Source organism: Selaginella moellendorffii, unplaced genomic scaffold (genome assembly GCF_000143415.4).
Source record: "Selaginella moellendorffii unplaced genomic scaffold, v1.0 SELMOscaffold_67, whole genome shotgun sequence".
Classification (NCBI taxonomy): domain Eukaryota; kingdom Viridiplantae; phylum Streptophyta; class Lycopodiopsida; order Selaginellales; family Selaginellaceae; genus Selaginella; species Selaginella moellendorffii.
In genome coordinates, this window is record NW_003314328.1 from 669259 (window position 1) to 684408 (window position 15150).

At 51.9% G+C, this 15150-nt stretch overlaps 5 protein-coding genes across 9 annotated transcripts; 1 reads left to right on the plus strand and 4 right to left on the minus strand.

Annotated features, from left to right (window-relative positions):
- Window positions 1-2258: 2258 nt before the first annotated feature.
- LOC9653009 lies at window positions 2259-4713 on the minus strand. The gene is made up of 14 exons (XM_024659384.1): window positions 4606-4713; window positions 4481-4547; window positions 4287-4385; window positions 4179-4229; window positions 4053-4109; window positions 3942-3992; window positions 3833-3889; window positions 3727-3771; window positions 3615-3671; window positions 3517-3564; window positions 3398-3442; window positions 3016-3346; window positions 2824-2960; window positions 2259-2762 (listed from the first exon to the last, which is right to left on the minus strand). The coding sequence occupies exons 1-14, from the start codon at window positions 4640-4642 to the stop codon at window positions 2537-2539; spliced, it is 1308 nt and encodes a 435-aa protein (XP_024515152.1). The 5' UTR covers window positions 4643-4713; the 3' UTR covers window positions 2259-2536.
- Window positions 4714-6908: 2195 nt separating this feature from the next.
- LOC112340598 (pentatricopeptide repeat-containing protein At5g65570-like) lies at window positions 6909-8732 on the minus strand. The gene is made up of 2 exons (XM_024659346.1): window positions 8071-8732; window positions 6909-8014 (listed from the first exon to the last, which is right to left on the minus strand). The coding sequence occupies exons 1-2, from the start codon at window positions 8165-8167 to the stop codon at window positions 7347-7349; spliced, it is 765 nt and encodes a 254-aa protein (XP_024515114.1). The 5' UTR covers window positions 8168-8732; the 3' UTR covers window positions 6909-7346.
- Window positions 8733-9119: 387 nt separating this feature from the next.
- LOC9653010 (pyruvate dehydrogenase E1 component subunit beta) lies at window positions 9120-10654 on the minus strand. Its single transcript, XM_002985394.2, has 4 exons — window positions 10454-10654; window positions 10329-10405; window positions 10241-10281; window positions 9120-10179 (listed from the first exon to the last, which is right to left on the minus strand). The coding sequence occupies exons 1-4, from the start codon at window positions 10548-10550 to the stop codon at window positions 9198-9200; spliced, it is 1197 nt and encodes a 398-aa protein (XP_002985440.1). The 5' UTR covers window positions 10551-10654; the 3' UTR covers window positions 9120-9197.
- A 63-nt stretch (window positions 10655-10717) lies between these two features.
- On the plus strand, window positions 10718-12721 carry LOC9653011. Of its 5 annotated transcripts, none has more exons than XR_002990166.1 (7): window positions 10718-10753; window positions 10805-11121; window positions 11864-12015; window positions 12101-12228; window positions 12282-12407; window positions 12469-12512; window positions 12571-12721. XR_002990166.1 is itself a non-coding variant. In XM_024659270.1 (6 exons), the coding sequence occupies exons 2-5, from the start codon at window positions 10841-10843 to the stop codon at window positions 12375-12377; spliced, it is 657 nt and encodes a 218-aa protein (XP_024515038.1). In that variant the 5' UTR covers window positions 10718-10753; window positions 10805-10840; the 3' UTR covers window positions 12378-12407; window positions 12462-12721. The 5 variants fall into 5 exon arrangements, 2 of the variants coding, with proteins under 2 accessions (XP_024515038.1, XP_024515037.1); XR_002990164.1 differs by having other exon boundaries at window positions 12577-12721; XR_002990165.1 differs by having other exon boundaries at window positions 12581-12721.
- A 300-nt stretch (window positions 12722-13021) lies between these two features.
- Window positions 13022-15114, minus strand: LOC9649880 (protein DETOXIFICATION 54). Its single transcript, XM_024659268.1, has 2 exons — window positions 14722-15114; window positions 13022-14600 (listed from the first exon to the last, which is right to left on the minus strand). The coding sequence occupies exons 1-2, from the start codon at window positions 14890-14892 to the stop codon at window positions 13137-13139; spliced, it is 1635 nt and encodes a 544-aa protein (XP_024515036.1). The 5' UTR covers window positions 14893-15114; the 3' UTR covers window positions 13022-13136.
- Window positions 15115-15150: the final 36 nt, after the last annotated feature.

The window sequence follows — 15150 nt, forward strand, 5'->3', positions numbered from 1 at the left end:
TGCATTGATAATCTCATCATGAGCTTGCACTAGAGCAAGTCTGCATAGATCGAGATAAAACTTGTCCAGTTTGAATGGGAGTGGCAGGGTATCCTGTTGAAAACTCTCCTCGCATCCTCCAAACTTCCACACCTGATGTACAAATCCATGAGACTGTTCCTGGAAAACTTATCAGACGACACGGCTTGAACGTGAAGAGCCATGACTTTATCGAAAGTTTGGAGCAGCTTTCTAGTCTCGAGCTTGGCCTGTTCTTTAGCTGGCCATTCCGGCGCAAGCGTTCAAAGCAGCAGCAAAAGTCGCTCCATCGGGAATGATCAAACTATAGCCATCACGGTCCCGAGGTTGGCCTGTTCTTCAGCTGCCATGCCGATGGAAGCGTTCAAAGCAGCAGCAAAAGTCACTCCATCGCGAGCCATCTCTGTGTCGTCGAAGAAACGTCTGGAAATGCTCGTAAGCTACCTCTTTCTCGGTGTAGAAGTTCACCAGACTGCCTGCTACGAAATCATGCAGCTTGCAAGTGTAAATCTCTCCCCTTGGGCAGCATCGCCGCCTTCTTACCATCTTGTGCAAGCTTTGATCACTGCAACGAAGGTCCGCGAGTTTGGCGAGCATCCAGCAGCCTCTATGCCTGCCGAGAACAAATCCAAAGTCACTCCAAGATCTCTGGAAGAACTAGTGTCAGCATACCCGACGTCATGACGATCGAAAACTCTGCGAGAATCCAGCAAACTCCCGCACTTTGCGTAGACATCCACGAGCGAGCTCGCCACAACCACGTCCTGCATCCTTGCAGCTCGAGAGTGAAGTCTCATAATTTTCTCCAAAGCCTCGATGGGCCTCGATCTTTGTAAGAAGCACACTATGGATGTTTTCTTTGCTCGCCAGGCCAGCGCAAGCTTTGATCGCTACAGCAAAGGTCACGGCATCCGGTGGAGCTCGAGTTTGACTTTCTAAGAGCATCCCGAGAGCCAACGATCTCTTGGCCATTGTCAGCGTAGATCAAAGCGTTCCAGGAGACAGCGTCGTGGAGGGGCATGAATCAAAGCGTTTGCGGTGCTTCCACTTCCACACTTGGAGTGCGACCAAGAGGTTGCCGGAAGCTATGTCTCTTGCGTGGATGGTCTTCCCTTGGCCTACATTCTTGCAGATTTGAGAGCCGCCAGGAGCGCCGAGATGGTGGAGCTCCAAGATGGCTGGATAGCTATACACATGAAGTTGCCCTAGCTAAAACTTGGCATCATTGAAGAAAGAATCGAAAGGCAAAAGAAAAGCATCATTCGTAATAGCGGGAGCGGGAGGAGAGAGGCGGCCCGTTTCGAAAGCTTTGCAGGATGTCCTCAAACTCGTGCCGCGAAGCCCAAGCGAGCCACGCCCTCTCGATAACATACGTCATAAGCTCCTCGGGCGTGCAGCTCTTGCGGAGCTTGTCCGAGACGGGAGGGAAGGGCGTATACGATTCCCCACCGGCAATGCAGTGCACCCGCAGCGGAAACGGCACCACCCCAGTGGCATCCAGCACCAGCGACGCCACAACCTCCGCAAGCCGAGAGTTGCCATCCCCAAACGGCCTGAGCTTGGATCCAACGTCGAGAAATCCGCATGCGGCCACGCCAAACGCCGGCACCACCCTCTCCTCGACAGGCAACTCCAGCAGCGACGCCACCCCCGACTTGATCTCGCCGAGTTTGCTTGCCACCACCTCGGCGCTCACACCCGCTCCGAGTCCCGCACCGCCGTTGACCACCCTGGCCTGGATGTCAGCTAGGGAGTGCAGGTCAAGGGCGAAGCCGGGTTTGACCGAGTGCAGGGCATATTCCAGGGCATCGCACATCCCCTGCGACTCGGCGCGCTGCTGGTCGCTGAGGTAGTCGGGGAAGTTGTACTCGAGGCATGCGCGGTTGGAGAGCGCCGAGTCCGGGTGGGGGATGAGGCGCTTGTCCCTCAGCCGCCCTGATGTGTCGCAGAAGTCGACGAGCTGTGCCTGCCACATTACCTGGGGTATCCTCGACGACGCAGCAGTAGTAGCGGCCGCAGCAATGTCCTTGACCATGTCTGATGTGCTGCGCTGCTTCTCTGGTTGCATCGTCAGCGCCCTCCACCAAGGCAGCTCCAACGGCCTCAACCTCATCGCCGCTTTGCTTGCCATCGATCCTTTCCTTCGACCCTACCGTGACTTTATATAGTCTTAGGCTTTAACCATTATTCTCGATCTAAGCAACAGAGAAAAATCTATGAGACATACCCTTGAAGCTATGAATATGAAACCATACCTTGTTACAGCAGCACCATGCTTCACTCCAAGAGTAAAAGCAAGAAGAGCATGGGACCAAGAAGAAGAAAGAACTCACCATTTTCTTGATGGAAGACCAGGAGCTTCGATGGCAGTGCAGCACTACTTTTCTCGAACTTCCACAGCTCACATATCGATGGTGATTCCAGGCATACTTGAAGGACCGCTTGTTCATCTCGCACCTCTCGAGCCGAATTTGATCAGATGGTGCGCTCCATCGACTCACTCCTTTATTCCACTACCTCAAGAAATGATGAATTGCTCATAGGCCACGTCCACCAGGAAGGCAGCAACATCCGTCGTGTCACACTCCGGAACGCTCTCCAGTGGAATGACACTGGCCTTGTTTGTCCTCGACAACGCGAGCGAATGTAGCATCCAAGTTCTCGCTGGCGTACAGTCCGTGTTCTCAGGGAGGCGCACATATCTTCCTCCGAGGCTGTCCTGGAGAAGCATTGCCGTTACTTTTCTGCAAGAAAAGGTCTCAGTTACAAATGAATGATAGAAAACAAAAAGACAAAGATATAAACCTTGACACTCGACCATTGCCATCGCGGAATGGGTGAATTTCCAGGAACTCCACCATGTACCGCGCAGCAAGAGTAAAGTGCTTGCAGAGCGAACACGTTTGTGTGAGCTGGTGGTCTTCCTCAGCAAGGATCTCCCACTGTAAAGGCAGTGATTAAATCGGCTAATGTAAAGTGCAAGACAAATAAACTCACCTCTACGGTCAGTGCCCGGATCCACGCAGAGAGACAGCACTCGATGGCTTTCCAATCAAGGAAGCCTTGCCGCACACCATCACGTAGAGTCAAACTATAAGCGTGAGAAGTTCGTAGCTGTTTCTCCACGGGATTCAGCGCAATCACATCATCTATAGTAAGGCTCCGTGCGTCCAGCTTTGCAAGGAAATCTGGCGGCGTGTGAGGGACTCGTGGAAGCCTGGAGAGCTTAGCCACCATAGAGGACGTAGACAAAGCCTCGTGCCATGAAGGATGGGCCGACGTGCTTCTCCACGGAGGAAACTCGGAAATGCTTCCCTCGCAAATCTTGCTGTTTGAAACAAGTCAAGACTCACGCAAAAGAAATAGAAGTCCAAGATACCTGGTGCCTTCCTTGCCACATAACAGGGTGGGTTCGTCCTTGACACTGGAAAGAAAAAAGGATGAACAAAAAGCATTAGAAGTACGTAAGGATTCGTGACGAAGCAAATGGGCCAGTACCTGGTGCAGAAGCCGCGGGTTGAGAATGCCGAGCAGGAGACATGGACACTAGAAAAAAGCGTTGCAATGAGAATGAAGAACGTTGATAGTCAGAGCACCTGTGGCGTGGAGACAAGTATTGGAGGCTGCTCTGGCTGTCCAACAGGCGGAGATCACTGGAGAGAACACTGAAAGCATTAAAAACAAGTAGGAATCCTAGACGAATAAAACAACCTGGTGCAAAGGCTGCGGGTCGACTCATACAAGGCATGGACACTGGGAAAAAAGAAGAATGAATTAGAAGGAGAATAGAGGTAAAATGGAGTATAGAAAGCACCTGCGACGTGGAGACTGGTATTCAAGGCTGCTCTGGCTGTCCAACAGGCTGCGACCACTGGAAAGAAAAAATGTAAAAACAAGTAGGAACCTTAGACGAATAAAGCAACCTGGTGAATAGGCTGCGGGTAGAGAAGGTCGACTCATACGAGACATGGACACTGGAAAAAAGAAGAATGCGTTAGAATGAAAATAAAGGTAAATGGAGTATAGAAGAGCACCTGCGACGGGAAGACTGGTATTCAAGGCTGCTTTGGCTGTCCAACATGGTGCGCTCACTGGAAAGAAAAAAGGAAGCATTAGAAACAAGTAGGAATCCTACAGAAAGCCAACAACGGGCCAACAACCTGGTGGATAGGCCGCGGGTAGAGAAGGTCGAGTCATAGGAGACATGGTCACTAGAAAACACAAGAACAATGCGTTGGAATGAGAATGAACGTTGATAATGGACTAACCTGCGGCGTAGAGACAGGTATTCAGGGCTGATCAGGCCTTCGAACAGGCTGCAATCGATGGAAGCCAAGCGCCTTCCACAGCAGGGGGCCGGCACAACACTGTAAGGATGACACGAAAGAAAGACATGAACGAGAGAATGTTGCGGAACGATCCCTGGTGCGATGCTTTGAAGCGAATCGTCTAGAATGCATACCTGGATTCGATATTTCGAAGGCCTGGAACAAGCAGGGCTCGATTTGCTTCTCCGCATGCCGCGAATCCTGAAATTCCAGAGGATCGATGCATCGATTCAGCGAGAAGACGATCGATATTACGGACCTGAGGCCTTCACCCTGCCGACGAGAGAGCGCATCATCTTGCCTTGCCGCTCGATTACCCTAGGAGAAGGAGAATGAAGAACTGCTGGTGGAGTGGAGGACGCCGAATTTAAACATTCCCTCCAGTGTATCCTGGCCGTCCAGTGTCCGCGTGCCGATCGATGCCACGTGCCTCACCGGATCGCAAGACATACTGCCACGTGTCGGGCACAGCATCGTGGTCCACGAAAGTCGTCTTTCGTCGCTCTATACTGCGCGCAAGTCGACGAAGTAAAGTCGGTTTTTGGCCGGAATGGCTTTTGATCGGCTTCGTACGCTCGAAACGGGCACATCGAGGAGATCTTCTACCGGATGCCAGAGTGGGACTCGGTGTCTTGGCTCGGCTTTGCTCTAAACGGGCATCTTGGTCAGGCCGCGAAGCTCTTCCACTCAATGCCCGAGCAAAGCTCTGTCTCCTGGACCCGGCTATGCCCAAAACATAAACTCCACAGCCCCGTTTGACCTCTTCGACACCATGAAGGCAATTCACTCATCTGGAGCAGTGTGCTTTGCGTCCATCCTCATCGCTTGCAGTCACGAAGGCAAAGTCTACGCTGGGAAGTGCTCGCTCGTGTCCAAACGTATGTCGACAATGGACTACTGGATCCAGCCAGCCGACGAAACAGCACTCCCGCTGCATGATCGATCTGCTGGGCATTTGGATCACGCGCAGGAGGTCATACTCACGATGCCATTCGTTCCGGACTTGCTCGAGTGGACGTGTCTCTTGGCTGCTTGCAAGAGCCACAATAGCCTGCACCACGGAGCTCATGCCGCGGAGCGTGTACTCCCGAGAATTTCCACCACGACGAGCGCTAGCTACGTTCTTCTCCGGAACTTGTTCTCGCTTAGTGGTGTCAAAGTCTTCTAGCTTTCGGGAGTGACTCGATCCAAAACATGGCAGTAGCGGTTCTTCCTAGTGTTCCACTGAGCAAAGGTTTGCCATGGTGACATGAGCCCCAGCGTCGGCTTCGTTCATATCCAGCAAAGCTTGTACGCAACTCTCGCCACCACGGGATTTTTCCACTTCCAACAGGCACCGAGGATACTTCTCCAGATCCCGGCATTTGCTTCCAAAGCCATGCCTTTCACCAAGCTCAGAGCAGCCTCGAGTTTGCCGGCTCGGCCGTAGAGATCGACCATTGCGCTATAGTGTTCTAAGCTCGGAGAAACTCCATACTTGGATGCCATCGTCTCGAAACAGCGAGCTCCTTTCTCCACAAGGCCTGCGTGACTGCAAGCTGTGAGGAAGCACAGCAACGAGCTGGAGCTCACTCGCACAAACTCGCCCTCCATCTTGTGGAAAACTCCGAGCACCTGTTGCGTGTTTCCCCGTCGACTGTATCCAGAGATAAGTGCCGACCAAATCACTGGATCGTGACTCGCCGCGACCACCGAGTCAAAAACGTGTTGAGCATCGACCATGCTGCCGCATTTACCGTAGACATCCACCAAAGTCGTCACCAGGAGCTCGTTCTCTTCGAGCAAGTCTGGACGTCGATAGATCTCGGCATGGATATCTTTCGCCGAGTGGAGTGAAACCAAAACTCCGCAAGCCTTGAGAGCAGCAACGAAGCCAGGAGCATCGAAGAGATCCCTCCTGCTTGCTCTTGCGAGCTCAAAGAGTTCCAGAGCCACGTCCGGCTGGCCACACTCGACATATCCCAGCAGGAGTGAAGTCCGTGACGAAGAGTTTCGCTGAGGCATCTTGTCGAAGGCTGCTCGAGCGTCCAGCATGCTTCCAGACTTCGAGTAAAACTCCACCAAGGTGTTGGCCACCACCATGTCGAGCTCAAATCCATGCTTAGCTGCTGCGGAGTGAACCGCCATGTCTTGCTCCAAACTCTCCACCATCGACTTGGACGATCTCTTGTCGAGTTTTAGAGAGGATCTTTCCTCGTCTGCCAGGACGCAGCAAGCCTTGAGCGCAGCCACGAAAGCTCTCGAGTCGGGCTTGAAAGAAGACGAGTCCCGCTCTAGCAACATTGGCCAAAAGTATCTCAAAGGCAGTCCGGCCTCCCCGTTTTCTACACATCCGAGCACTCGTGCTGTCCAAGAAACAACGTCGTGCCTCTCAATCCTCCCGAAAACGTGCACAGCATCCACCAGGGTTCCACACTTCGAGTACATGCTGATCAGTGCACTCGAAAGAACCACGTCTTATTCTAGCTCATCTTTCACGATGAGGGAATGAACTTCCATGCCTCGTTCCAGCGAAACGAGCTTCGCCACTTTATCCACCATGATCTTGTGTGCCTGCTTCTTTCCCGGCTAAAACACTGCACTCCTCGAGAGCAGCACAGAAAGTAATGGCGTCCAGCTTGCAGGAAGCTGTAGCTTGCATCCTTGCGAAGTATTCCAGTGCCAAGTCGCCTTGTTCGTTCTCGGCACATCCCAAAATCACTGCGTTCCACGACGCAGCATCCAGCGGCTCCGCCATCTCCTCGAAAACTTTGGTAGCCGCCACAAGACTTCCACACTCTGCGTAGAGAGTTATGAGGCTGCATGCGATGTAGCTATCGGAATCGCAGCCACGGCTGATGACTCGATAGTGGATCTCCAAGGTGATGATCAAGGAAGCCAGCTTCAATTGTTTTCCATCCACTTCGTTCTCGTTCCGCAACAGCAGCGACGGCTTTTAGTCCGGCAAGGATAGCTCGGGCATTGATAAGCTCGTCGTGAGCTTGCAACTGCTCGAAGAGCTCAAGAGCAAGCTCCGGCTCTTCGTACTTGGCTTATATCGAAATCAAACTCGTCCAGTTTGAATGGGAGTGGCAGGGCATCCTGTCGAAAACTCCTTCCACACCTGGCATACAAACCCATGAGACTGTTCCCGACACTCCTGCAAAACTTATCGCCCGACAAGCTCTTCTCGGCTTGAACGTGAAGAGCCATGACTTTGTCGAGAGTTTTGAACAGCTCTCCAGTCCCGAGTTTGGCCTCTTCCATCGCTGCCATGCCGCCGCAAGTGTTCAAAGCAGCAGCAAACGTCACTCCATCGGGAGCGGTCCAACTATATCCATCTCTGTGTCGTTGAAGAAACCTCTGGAAAAGCTCGTAAGCCACCTCTCCCTGGCCATTCTCAGCATATCCCAAGATCAGAGCGTTCCATGACACCACATCTGGCTGCTTTATCCTGTCGAAAACCTCTCGAGCCTGCTCCGTCCGTCCACACTTTGCGTAGTTCACCAGACTGGCCGTTACGAAATCATCCCTTCCAAATCCGAGCTTCTCAGCTTGCAAGTGTAAGTCTCTCCCCTTAAGCAGCATCACCGCCTTCTTCCCATCCTCTTTCACGGCCAAGTTCGTGCAAGCTTTGATCACTGCAACAAAAATCCACGAGTTTGGCAAGCATCTAGCAGCGTCCATGCCTGCCGAGAACAAATCCAAAGTCACTCCATCTCTGGAAGAACTAGTATCAGCATACCCGAGAAGGAGCGAGGTCCAAGCGACGACGTCGTGACGAACCATCCTATCGAAAACTCTGCGAGAATCCAGCAAACTCCCACACTTTGCGTAGACATCCACGAATGTCCTGCTCAAATCCCATCCTTACAGCTCGAGAGTGAACTCTCATAGTTTTCTTCAAAGCCTCGATATTTGTAAGAAGCTCACTATGGATGTTTCTTTGCTCGCCAGGTTTGATCGCTGCAGCAAAGGTCACGGCATACGGTGGAGCTCGAGTTTGATTTTCTAGCAGCATCTCCGTTAGCGTCTCGAGCGCCAAGATCTCTTGGCCATTGTCAGCGTAGCACAGGATCAAAGCGTTCCAGGAGGCAGCGTGTGAGGGGCATGGAATCAAAGACCCTGGTTGCGTTTGCGGTGCTTCCACACTTGGAGTACATTGTAACAAGGCTGCTGGCGACCAAGAGAGTGGATTCGTCGGAAGCTCTGGCTCTTGCGTGGATCGTCTTTGCTTGGCCTGCATTTGAGAGCGGAGCGATGATAAGGTTGAGCTCCAAGATGAGAAAATCTTCTTGAAAGCTTTGCCATTGCTATGTTTACCTTTACCCTTTGTTCCGTTTGCCCTAAACTTGAAATTAGAGTGTAAGGAATAAGAATATCCGGAAAATATATTTTAATCTTAATATTCTTACTTATCACCATTTCAAATGGAGCTGGGGTGGCTCTAAAGAACTTGCTGAATTGGATTGTCACATGAATTTGGTTCTTCCTTGCCCTGAGTTAATACTTTGCAGTTTTAATTTATATTATAGAATATTCTTTTTATAATTATTATTAATTAAAAACTTTAACAATTTATATTATAATTGTTACACAGAATTTAGGTTTAGGCTATTATACTATTGAAAAATATAGTTATTAAAATCTTCAGTTTATAATATTTTTAATCATGAAAATAACCAATGCTTTTATATTAATAATATTAATAACAAACGAATTATCTTGAAAAATATCCTAAATTTTACTCGAGTATCATATTTTAAAGCTAGTTTTCTGCTCAAAGTTTTTGTGTTTCGAGAAAAAAAGAATGGATCTTATTGTTTGATTAGACGAGAAACGATAAAAAAAAACTCTCTTTTTCTCCTAGTTCTAGACAAGTCCTTGGCACATTTGCTCCACTTTCACCACAATCTGTGCCGGTTGCACCACCGTCGCGTCCTCCAGCGTCGCAGCGTATGGCGTCGGCACGTCCTGCGATGACAAACACTCGGGCCGGCCGTCGAGGAAGTCCCAGAAGTTGTCAACAATCGCAGCTCTCAAGCTCGCTCCAATCCCGCCAGTTCTCATGCACTCCTCCACGATGAGAACCTTGTGCGTCTTCTTGATCGAGTTTCCAATCGTAAAGAGATCGAAAGGCTTCAGCGACCTGATGTCGATGATCTCCGGATCATAGCCTCTCTCCACCAGAGTCTTGGCAGCTTGGAGAACGAAGTGCCGCATCCTCGAGTACGTGAGAATGGTGACGTCCTTTCCCGGACGAACAAGCTCGGCTTCCTCGAGACAAAGCACATACTCCTCGTCGGGGATCCTCTCCTTGAGATTGTAGAGAAGGACGTGCTCGTAGAGGATCACTGGGTTGTCACTCCGGATCGCGGCCTTCATCAGTCCCTTCGCGTTGTAAGGAGTGGAGCACGCCACCATTTGCAAGCCCGGGACCGACTGGAAGTACGACTCCAAGCGCTGTGAGTGCTCGGCTCCAAGCTGCTTTCCCACTCCACCGGGACCTCTGATAACGATCGGGATCTTGAACTGGCCACCCGAAGTATAGTGGAGCATTCCCGCGTTGTTGGAGATCTGGTTGTAAGCCAGCAGCAAGAATCCCATGTTCATGCCTTCCACCACTGTCCTGAGTCCCGTCATGGCAGCTCCAATCCCCATCCCCGTGAAAGAGTTCTCGCAAATGGGCGTGTCGAGGACGCGCAAGTCGCCAAACTTCTCGGCCAGTCCCTTGGTGACTTTGTAGGAGCCTCCGTAGTGACCGACATCTTCGCCTATGACGCACACTGTGGGATCTCTTGCCATCTCTTCCTCGAGACCTTCGCGAAGAGCATCGAAGAGCAAGATCTCGTGACTGGAAGTAAAGAACCAAGTGAAAAACTAGATTTTGGACGCTAAAACTTGTAAGAACTTACCCGGATTTCGCAGTGGTCAGATTCGGAGCTTCACCTTTCACCTACACGCATGATGGGTAAAACTTCTATGTCGGTAGGAAGAACTTACCGCGACAGCTTTTAGCGCAGAGCTCCTGTTCTTCCTCGATTCCTCGCTCAATGCAGCTCCTCTAACGACAAGGGCGCCTGAAAGAAGGCTTCATCGAGAAATTCCCGGGACAGCGAGCTGATTACCTCGAGCTGATGAAGAGCACCGGATCCGCCCAGCATTTGGCGGCAACAGCAGCCGATTCTCAATGATGGGAGCAAGCGCCGCTCCTGCCGCTGCCATTGCCCTTGCCGGATCCACAAAACCCTAATCACCGAGAGAAGAATTTATTCGCCATAGCCAGCAAGCATGCAATGAACTAGCGGCCAGGAACTTGCCACGTCAGCAAATCTCTAGCAGGGACCAAAATATTCTTCCGCTCTTTCATCTGTCAATCAAATCTTGTCAGTTTGTGGTCTAGGGCAGAAATGCGGCCGCGATGCGAGGTAAGCTGTCGATTTCGCCGCCCCAATCGATCGATTGCCTGCTGCTGGCAGTGGAAATCGAGCTTGGCGGCAGCGAATTAGCCGGGCATGGCAGAGGAATCGACTGTGGACGAGCTCGGGCCCAAATTCTCGCAAGAGGAGGATCAAGGCGGCCCCGATTGGTTTGAGCGCTTGCCCGAGCACGTCCTCATCGAAATTCTCATCCGCATTCCCGCTCCAAACTGGCCGGCGGCGGCGTGCGCCAAGAAGCAATGGGCGGCGCTCTTCAAGAGCGAGGAGCTGTGGCGATTGGCGCTGCTGAGAAAATGGCCTCACACCGCGGAGGTCGAGCGATGGCCCGGCCCAATTGGCCGAGGCTGTAGCAAGCGGTACGCTCTCTCTCTCTCTGTGTTTGTGTGTGTGTGTGAGAGAGAGAGGACATTGTTTCTTCGCTATCGCCATTATATTTCTTTCTCTGTTCTCTTTGATCTCTATCTCTATCTATCTCTTTGATCAAACTTCCACGAAACTATTCACCTTCTTCCTGTTGATCAAAGTGCTATCATCACTCTAGATCCCTTCCTTTTGTTTAACTATACACTGGTCTTCCTTTTTCATCATTCTTTCTCTTTCTCTAACGACACTGTCACTTCCCATAGTTTCTCTTTGATCAAGCTATCATCGTCTTCAATCGAACTATTCATTCTTTTCGTCGATCAAACTTTCTTCGTTATGCTCGTTTCCCTTCTCTTCTGCGAATTCATTTATGTTTTTCTTGTTCTTTCGATCTTCCTCTTCTATCATTCTTCTCTTAAATTACATTATCATCACCATTTCTTCGCTACTATCTTTCCTTGCTTTGATCTCTATCTCTTTGATCAACTTCAACTTCAACGAAACTATTCATCTGATCAAACTATCATCACTCCTCTAGTTTAACATGTCGCATGGTTTCTCTTTGATCAAGCTATCATTTTCTATTCATTCCAGTTTATCAAACTTTCCTCGCTATCATATCTTTGTTCTTTCCCTTCTCTGCTTAGTCTCTATCATCTCATAAAACTAACACGTCTTTTCTTCGATCAAGCAATCGTCCTTTCTCGCTTTTTTCATTGCTCGTTCTCTTTGCAGTCGCTACAGAGCCATGCACGCGAGCAAAGCAGTGTTACCACTTATAGGCGGCGACGTCGAAGAAGTCGCCGGACACGTCTATCTCTACCTGAAAGAACAGCTCGAGTCCGCTTCCTCGGTTTCATACAGCCTTCTCCACGGAACTACAATCAGTTAAGTTCCTCTGGACGAGCGAGCGTTCTCCTCTTTTCTTTTGTTTCACTCATTCAATGTTAACGACTGGGTATTGAATGGCAGACCAGTTCCTGGCTTGTAAGATGGCAGGCAATGAGGCACAGGCTCTGGCGTCACAGATTTGGATCGCCGTGATCAATAATCTGGACAAAACTGACCGAAGGCTCAGCCTCCTGATACGCGCGGCAGATGTAAGCTTTGTCTTCCTCCTTTCCTTCTGTAAATTCCGTAGTGTTTCCCACAGGTGTTCCTTCCATCGTATTCCAAGTCTCACGGGCTTCTTGTGGAGCGCATCGTAAGTTTCAGGGATTGTCATCGCTTCTTCAAGCTCACAATATGAGCCCCTTCTCACTGGAGCTTACATCAGACGGTAAGCAAATCTTCCTGTTCAATACAGTTTTGTGTGGACAATCCAGGTTGTAAGTTCTCAGATCAATCAAGAACAAGGAACAAGAATCCTCTGCCTGGCTGTGCTGTGAGTTGGCTCTAAACATCTTTTATGCCAAAACTCTGGATCGCTAACGACTTTTAAGTGCCAGACAGCTACGGGCGCTAGCGATGGGTGTGTCCATCGCGAATCTTTAAGAAAACAAGCAAGACAACACTAGACACACACACAAACAAAAAGAGGAGACGCGCACTTATATGATGAATCAAAATCAAACAAAAACAAAGAGTACACCAGCCCGAGTGTCAGTATTTCTTTTCTCTTTTTTCCTTTTTCTTTTTTTTCAGTACATGTGGAGCAGCTTTTCTTTTGCGTCCACATCTCACAAATATCTAAAAAGAATAACCTCTTCTGCCAAAAGGGAAGAACAAATGCGATTTGCTGGAAATCCAAAAAATTTCATGCGGTGTGGTTGGATATATCGTGCTGCGAACAATGGGGGCACTCCAAACATAACAAAATCTACTGGCCGCTCCACTGCGTGCCACCCCACCGGCAACATCGCGCTGACACTACTGTACGGCACTAGACAACCATCACAGGTCAACTTTCGTGCTCCAAGTTTACTCCGGCAAATTAAAAACAACCAAGAGACAGCGTAGCGACTGGCCAAAATTCTCTTCTCTGCGGAGACCTCTCCTCTCGCTCATGTCAAACTCCAGCTTCTTGGGAGGTGACAGGCTTGAGAAGAAGCCCGTGCTCTTCGTCCGTACTAGTGGCGGCGGCGCCGCCGTTGGCACCTCCCTTCGCGCCGCCCTTCAGCTCCAGCTCCGTACCCGTCAGCCGCCGCGCCCGCTCCGCCTCCACCACCCAGTCCGTACGCCACACGACGAGCAGGATCGAGAACGCGCACGCCGCCTGCGCCGCCAGGAGTCCGTACCACAGTCCGCCAAAGCCGACCTTAAACCAGAAGGCCAGCGCCACCGCGACGGGCGTCCCGAGGAAGTAGAAGGAGCCGAGGTTGATCCGCGCGCCAATGGCCGGCCGCGCGGTACCGCGCAGCACGCCGCACGCCGTCGTCTGGGGGCAGTTGCCCAGTTCGCACAGCCCGATGAGCGGCATGACGGCGGCGGTGAGCGCCAGCACGCTGGCGTCGCGGGTGAAGACGCGGCCCCACTGGTGGCGCAGCGCGGTAGTCCACGTCAGCCCGGCGGTGGCCACCACCAACGCGCACCCCAGCGCGACGTATGCCGCGCGGCGCGCCCGGTCCGGCCGCCGCGCGCCCAGCTCGTTCCCGACCCTGGTGGAGACGCTGGCGCTCAGCGCGAGCGGGATCGTGTACATCAGCGAGGTGGTCTGGATCAAGATCGCGGTGGTGGCCACCGCGACCTCGGGATTCGGGAGGTAGCCCGCGAGCAGCGTCATGATCTCATACCACCACCACTCGAGGCAGATCGCGAAGCAGCTGGGCAGCGCGAGCGCCAGCAGCGGGCGCCACTCGCGGAGGCAGTCCATCGACCAGCCATCGCCCCAAGTCCGGCGGTAGACGCCCGAGATCCGGAGGTAGAGCAGGAGGAGCGCGATCATGAAGAAGTTCGTGAAGACGGCGGCCATGGCGACGCCCGGGACGCCCAGCCGGAGCCCAAACGCGAGCGCGAGGCTGAGCGGGACGTGGAGCGCCACCGCCACGGCGGAGCACCACATCATCGGCGTGGTGATGCCCTGCGATCGAAGGTAGACGCGCAGCGGCTGGAGGATGCTGTTGGCGAGGAGATCGGGCAGGGAGAAGAGGCAGTAGGTGCTCGCGACCGCGGTGATGCTTGGATCCTGGGCGAGGAAGAGGAGAATTCGGTGGAGATTGATCCAGAGGAGGGAGATTGGGACGCAGGCGGTGAGGAGGACGAGGATCGTCCGCCGGAGTGAGAGGCCGATGAGCTTCCAGTTCTTGGATCCGAAAGCTTGGGCGCAAATCGGGTCCATGCCGGATGCCAGGCCGAAGAGAACCGAGTAGCCCGTGATGTTGGTGAAGCCGATGGAGAGCGCGCCGCCGGCGAGCTCGCGGCCGCCCAGTCGGCCCAGGCAGAGCACCGAGACCATGGCTCGGAGGTAGACGACGCAGTTCATGGCGGTGATGGGCACCGCAATTCGACCCAATTCGCGCAGCTCCTCGAGAATCTGGCCATGGAGGAACCAAAAGAATCGAGCGATCAGTCTTGGGCTTCGATCGTGGAGAGGGAGAGAGATGGGCGATGGGCGATCGAGAAGAAATGCGAGAGAAATGTGGGAGAAATCTTGCCTGGGCGAGGGATGGGCACTCATGCAAGTGCTCCTCCACAATCATCTTGAGCGTGGCCTCGTCTAAGTGTTCTTCCTCGCCGCCATGGCCGACCTTGGAGAGCTTCTCTTGCCCTCCTCCTTTCTCCTCATCCCCAGCGACCTTTTGCCACGCCTTTGCTGGATCCTCCATCGGCCTCACGAACGAAAAAAAAGAGAAAGCTCTACCTTCTCTCTCTTTTTTTTTTTTTTGCTCGATCAATCAATCAATCACTCGATCGATTGGGACGATTCACGCTCGATTGGAGTAAAGAAAAGGAGGCGAGACAATGTAAGAGAGGACCAAAGGACACGCCGAGAAAACATCGAAAATCCTGACAAAGAAGCCCTTGTGTGTGTGGTTGCCATTGTATAGCTTATATACAAGCCTTTAAATTTTTCAATGCACATT

Bases quoted from the DNA above. Each gene is read 5' to 3' on its own strand.
- LOC9653009 (XM_024659384.1), bottom strand. From the start codon at position 4,642: ATGATGCGCTCTCTCGTCGGCAGGGTGAAGGCCTCAG. The intron at 2,961-3,015 runs GTGAGTTTATTT...CTGCCTTTACAG, and splicing joins TCCGGGCACTGACCGTAGAG to TGGGAGATCCTTGCTGAGGA. The intron at 2,763-2,823 runs GTTTATATCTTT...CTTTTCTTGCAG, and splicing joins GGCAATGGTCGAGTGTCAAG to AAAAGTAACGGCAATGCTTC.
- LOC112340598 (XM_024659346.1), bottom strand. From the start codon at position 8,167: ATGTCTACGCAAAGTGTGGGAGTTTGCTGGATTCTCGCAGAGTTTTCG. The intron at 8,015-8,070 runs GTATGCTGATAC...TGTTCTCGGCAG, and splicing joins TGGACCTCGCTCCTTCTCGG to GCATGGACGCTGCTAGATGC.
- LOC9653010 (XM_002985394.2), bottom strand. From the start codon at position 10,550: ATGGCAGCGGCAGGAGCGGCGCTTGCTCCCATCATTGAGAATCGGCTG. The intron at 10,406-10,453 runs GTAATCAGCTCG...GCCTTCTTTCAG, and splicing joins GTGCTCTTCATCAGCTCGAG to GCGCCCTTGTCGTTAGAGGA. The intron at 10,180-10,240 runs GTAAGTTCTTAC...CTTTACTTCCAG, and splicing joins CTGACCACTGCGAAATCCGG to TCACGAGATCTTGCTCTTCG.
- LOC9653011 (XM_024659270.1), top strand. From the start codon at position 10,841: ATGGCAGAGGAATCGACTGTGGACGAGCTCGGGCCCAAATTCTCGCAA. The intron at 11,122-11,863 runs GTACGCTCTCTC...TTCTCTTTGCAG, and splicing joins GGCCGAGGCTGTAGCAAGCG to TCGCTACAGAGCCATGCACG. The intron at 12,016-12,100 runs GTTAAGTTCCTC...ATTGAATGGCAG, and splicing joins TCTCCACGGAACTACAATCA to ACCAGTTCCTGGCTTGTAAG.
- LOC9649880 (XM_024659268.1), bottom strand. From the start codon at position 14,892: ATGGAGGATCCAGCAAAGGCGTGGCAAAAGGTCGCTGGGGATGAGGAG. The intron at 14,601-14,721 runs GCAAGATTTCTC...CTCCATGGCCAG, and splicing joins AGTGCCCATCCCTCGCCCAG to ATTCTCGAGGAGCTGCGCGA.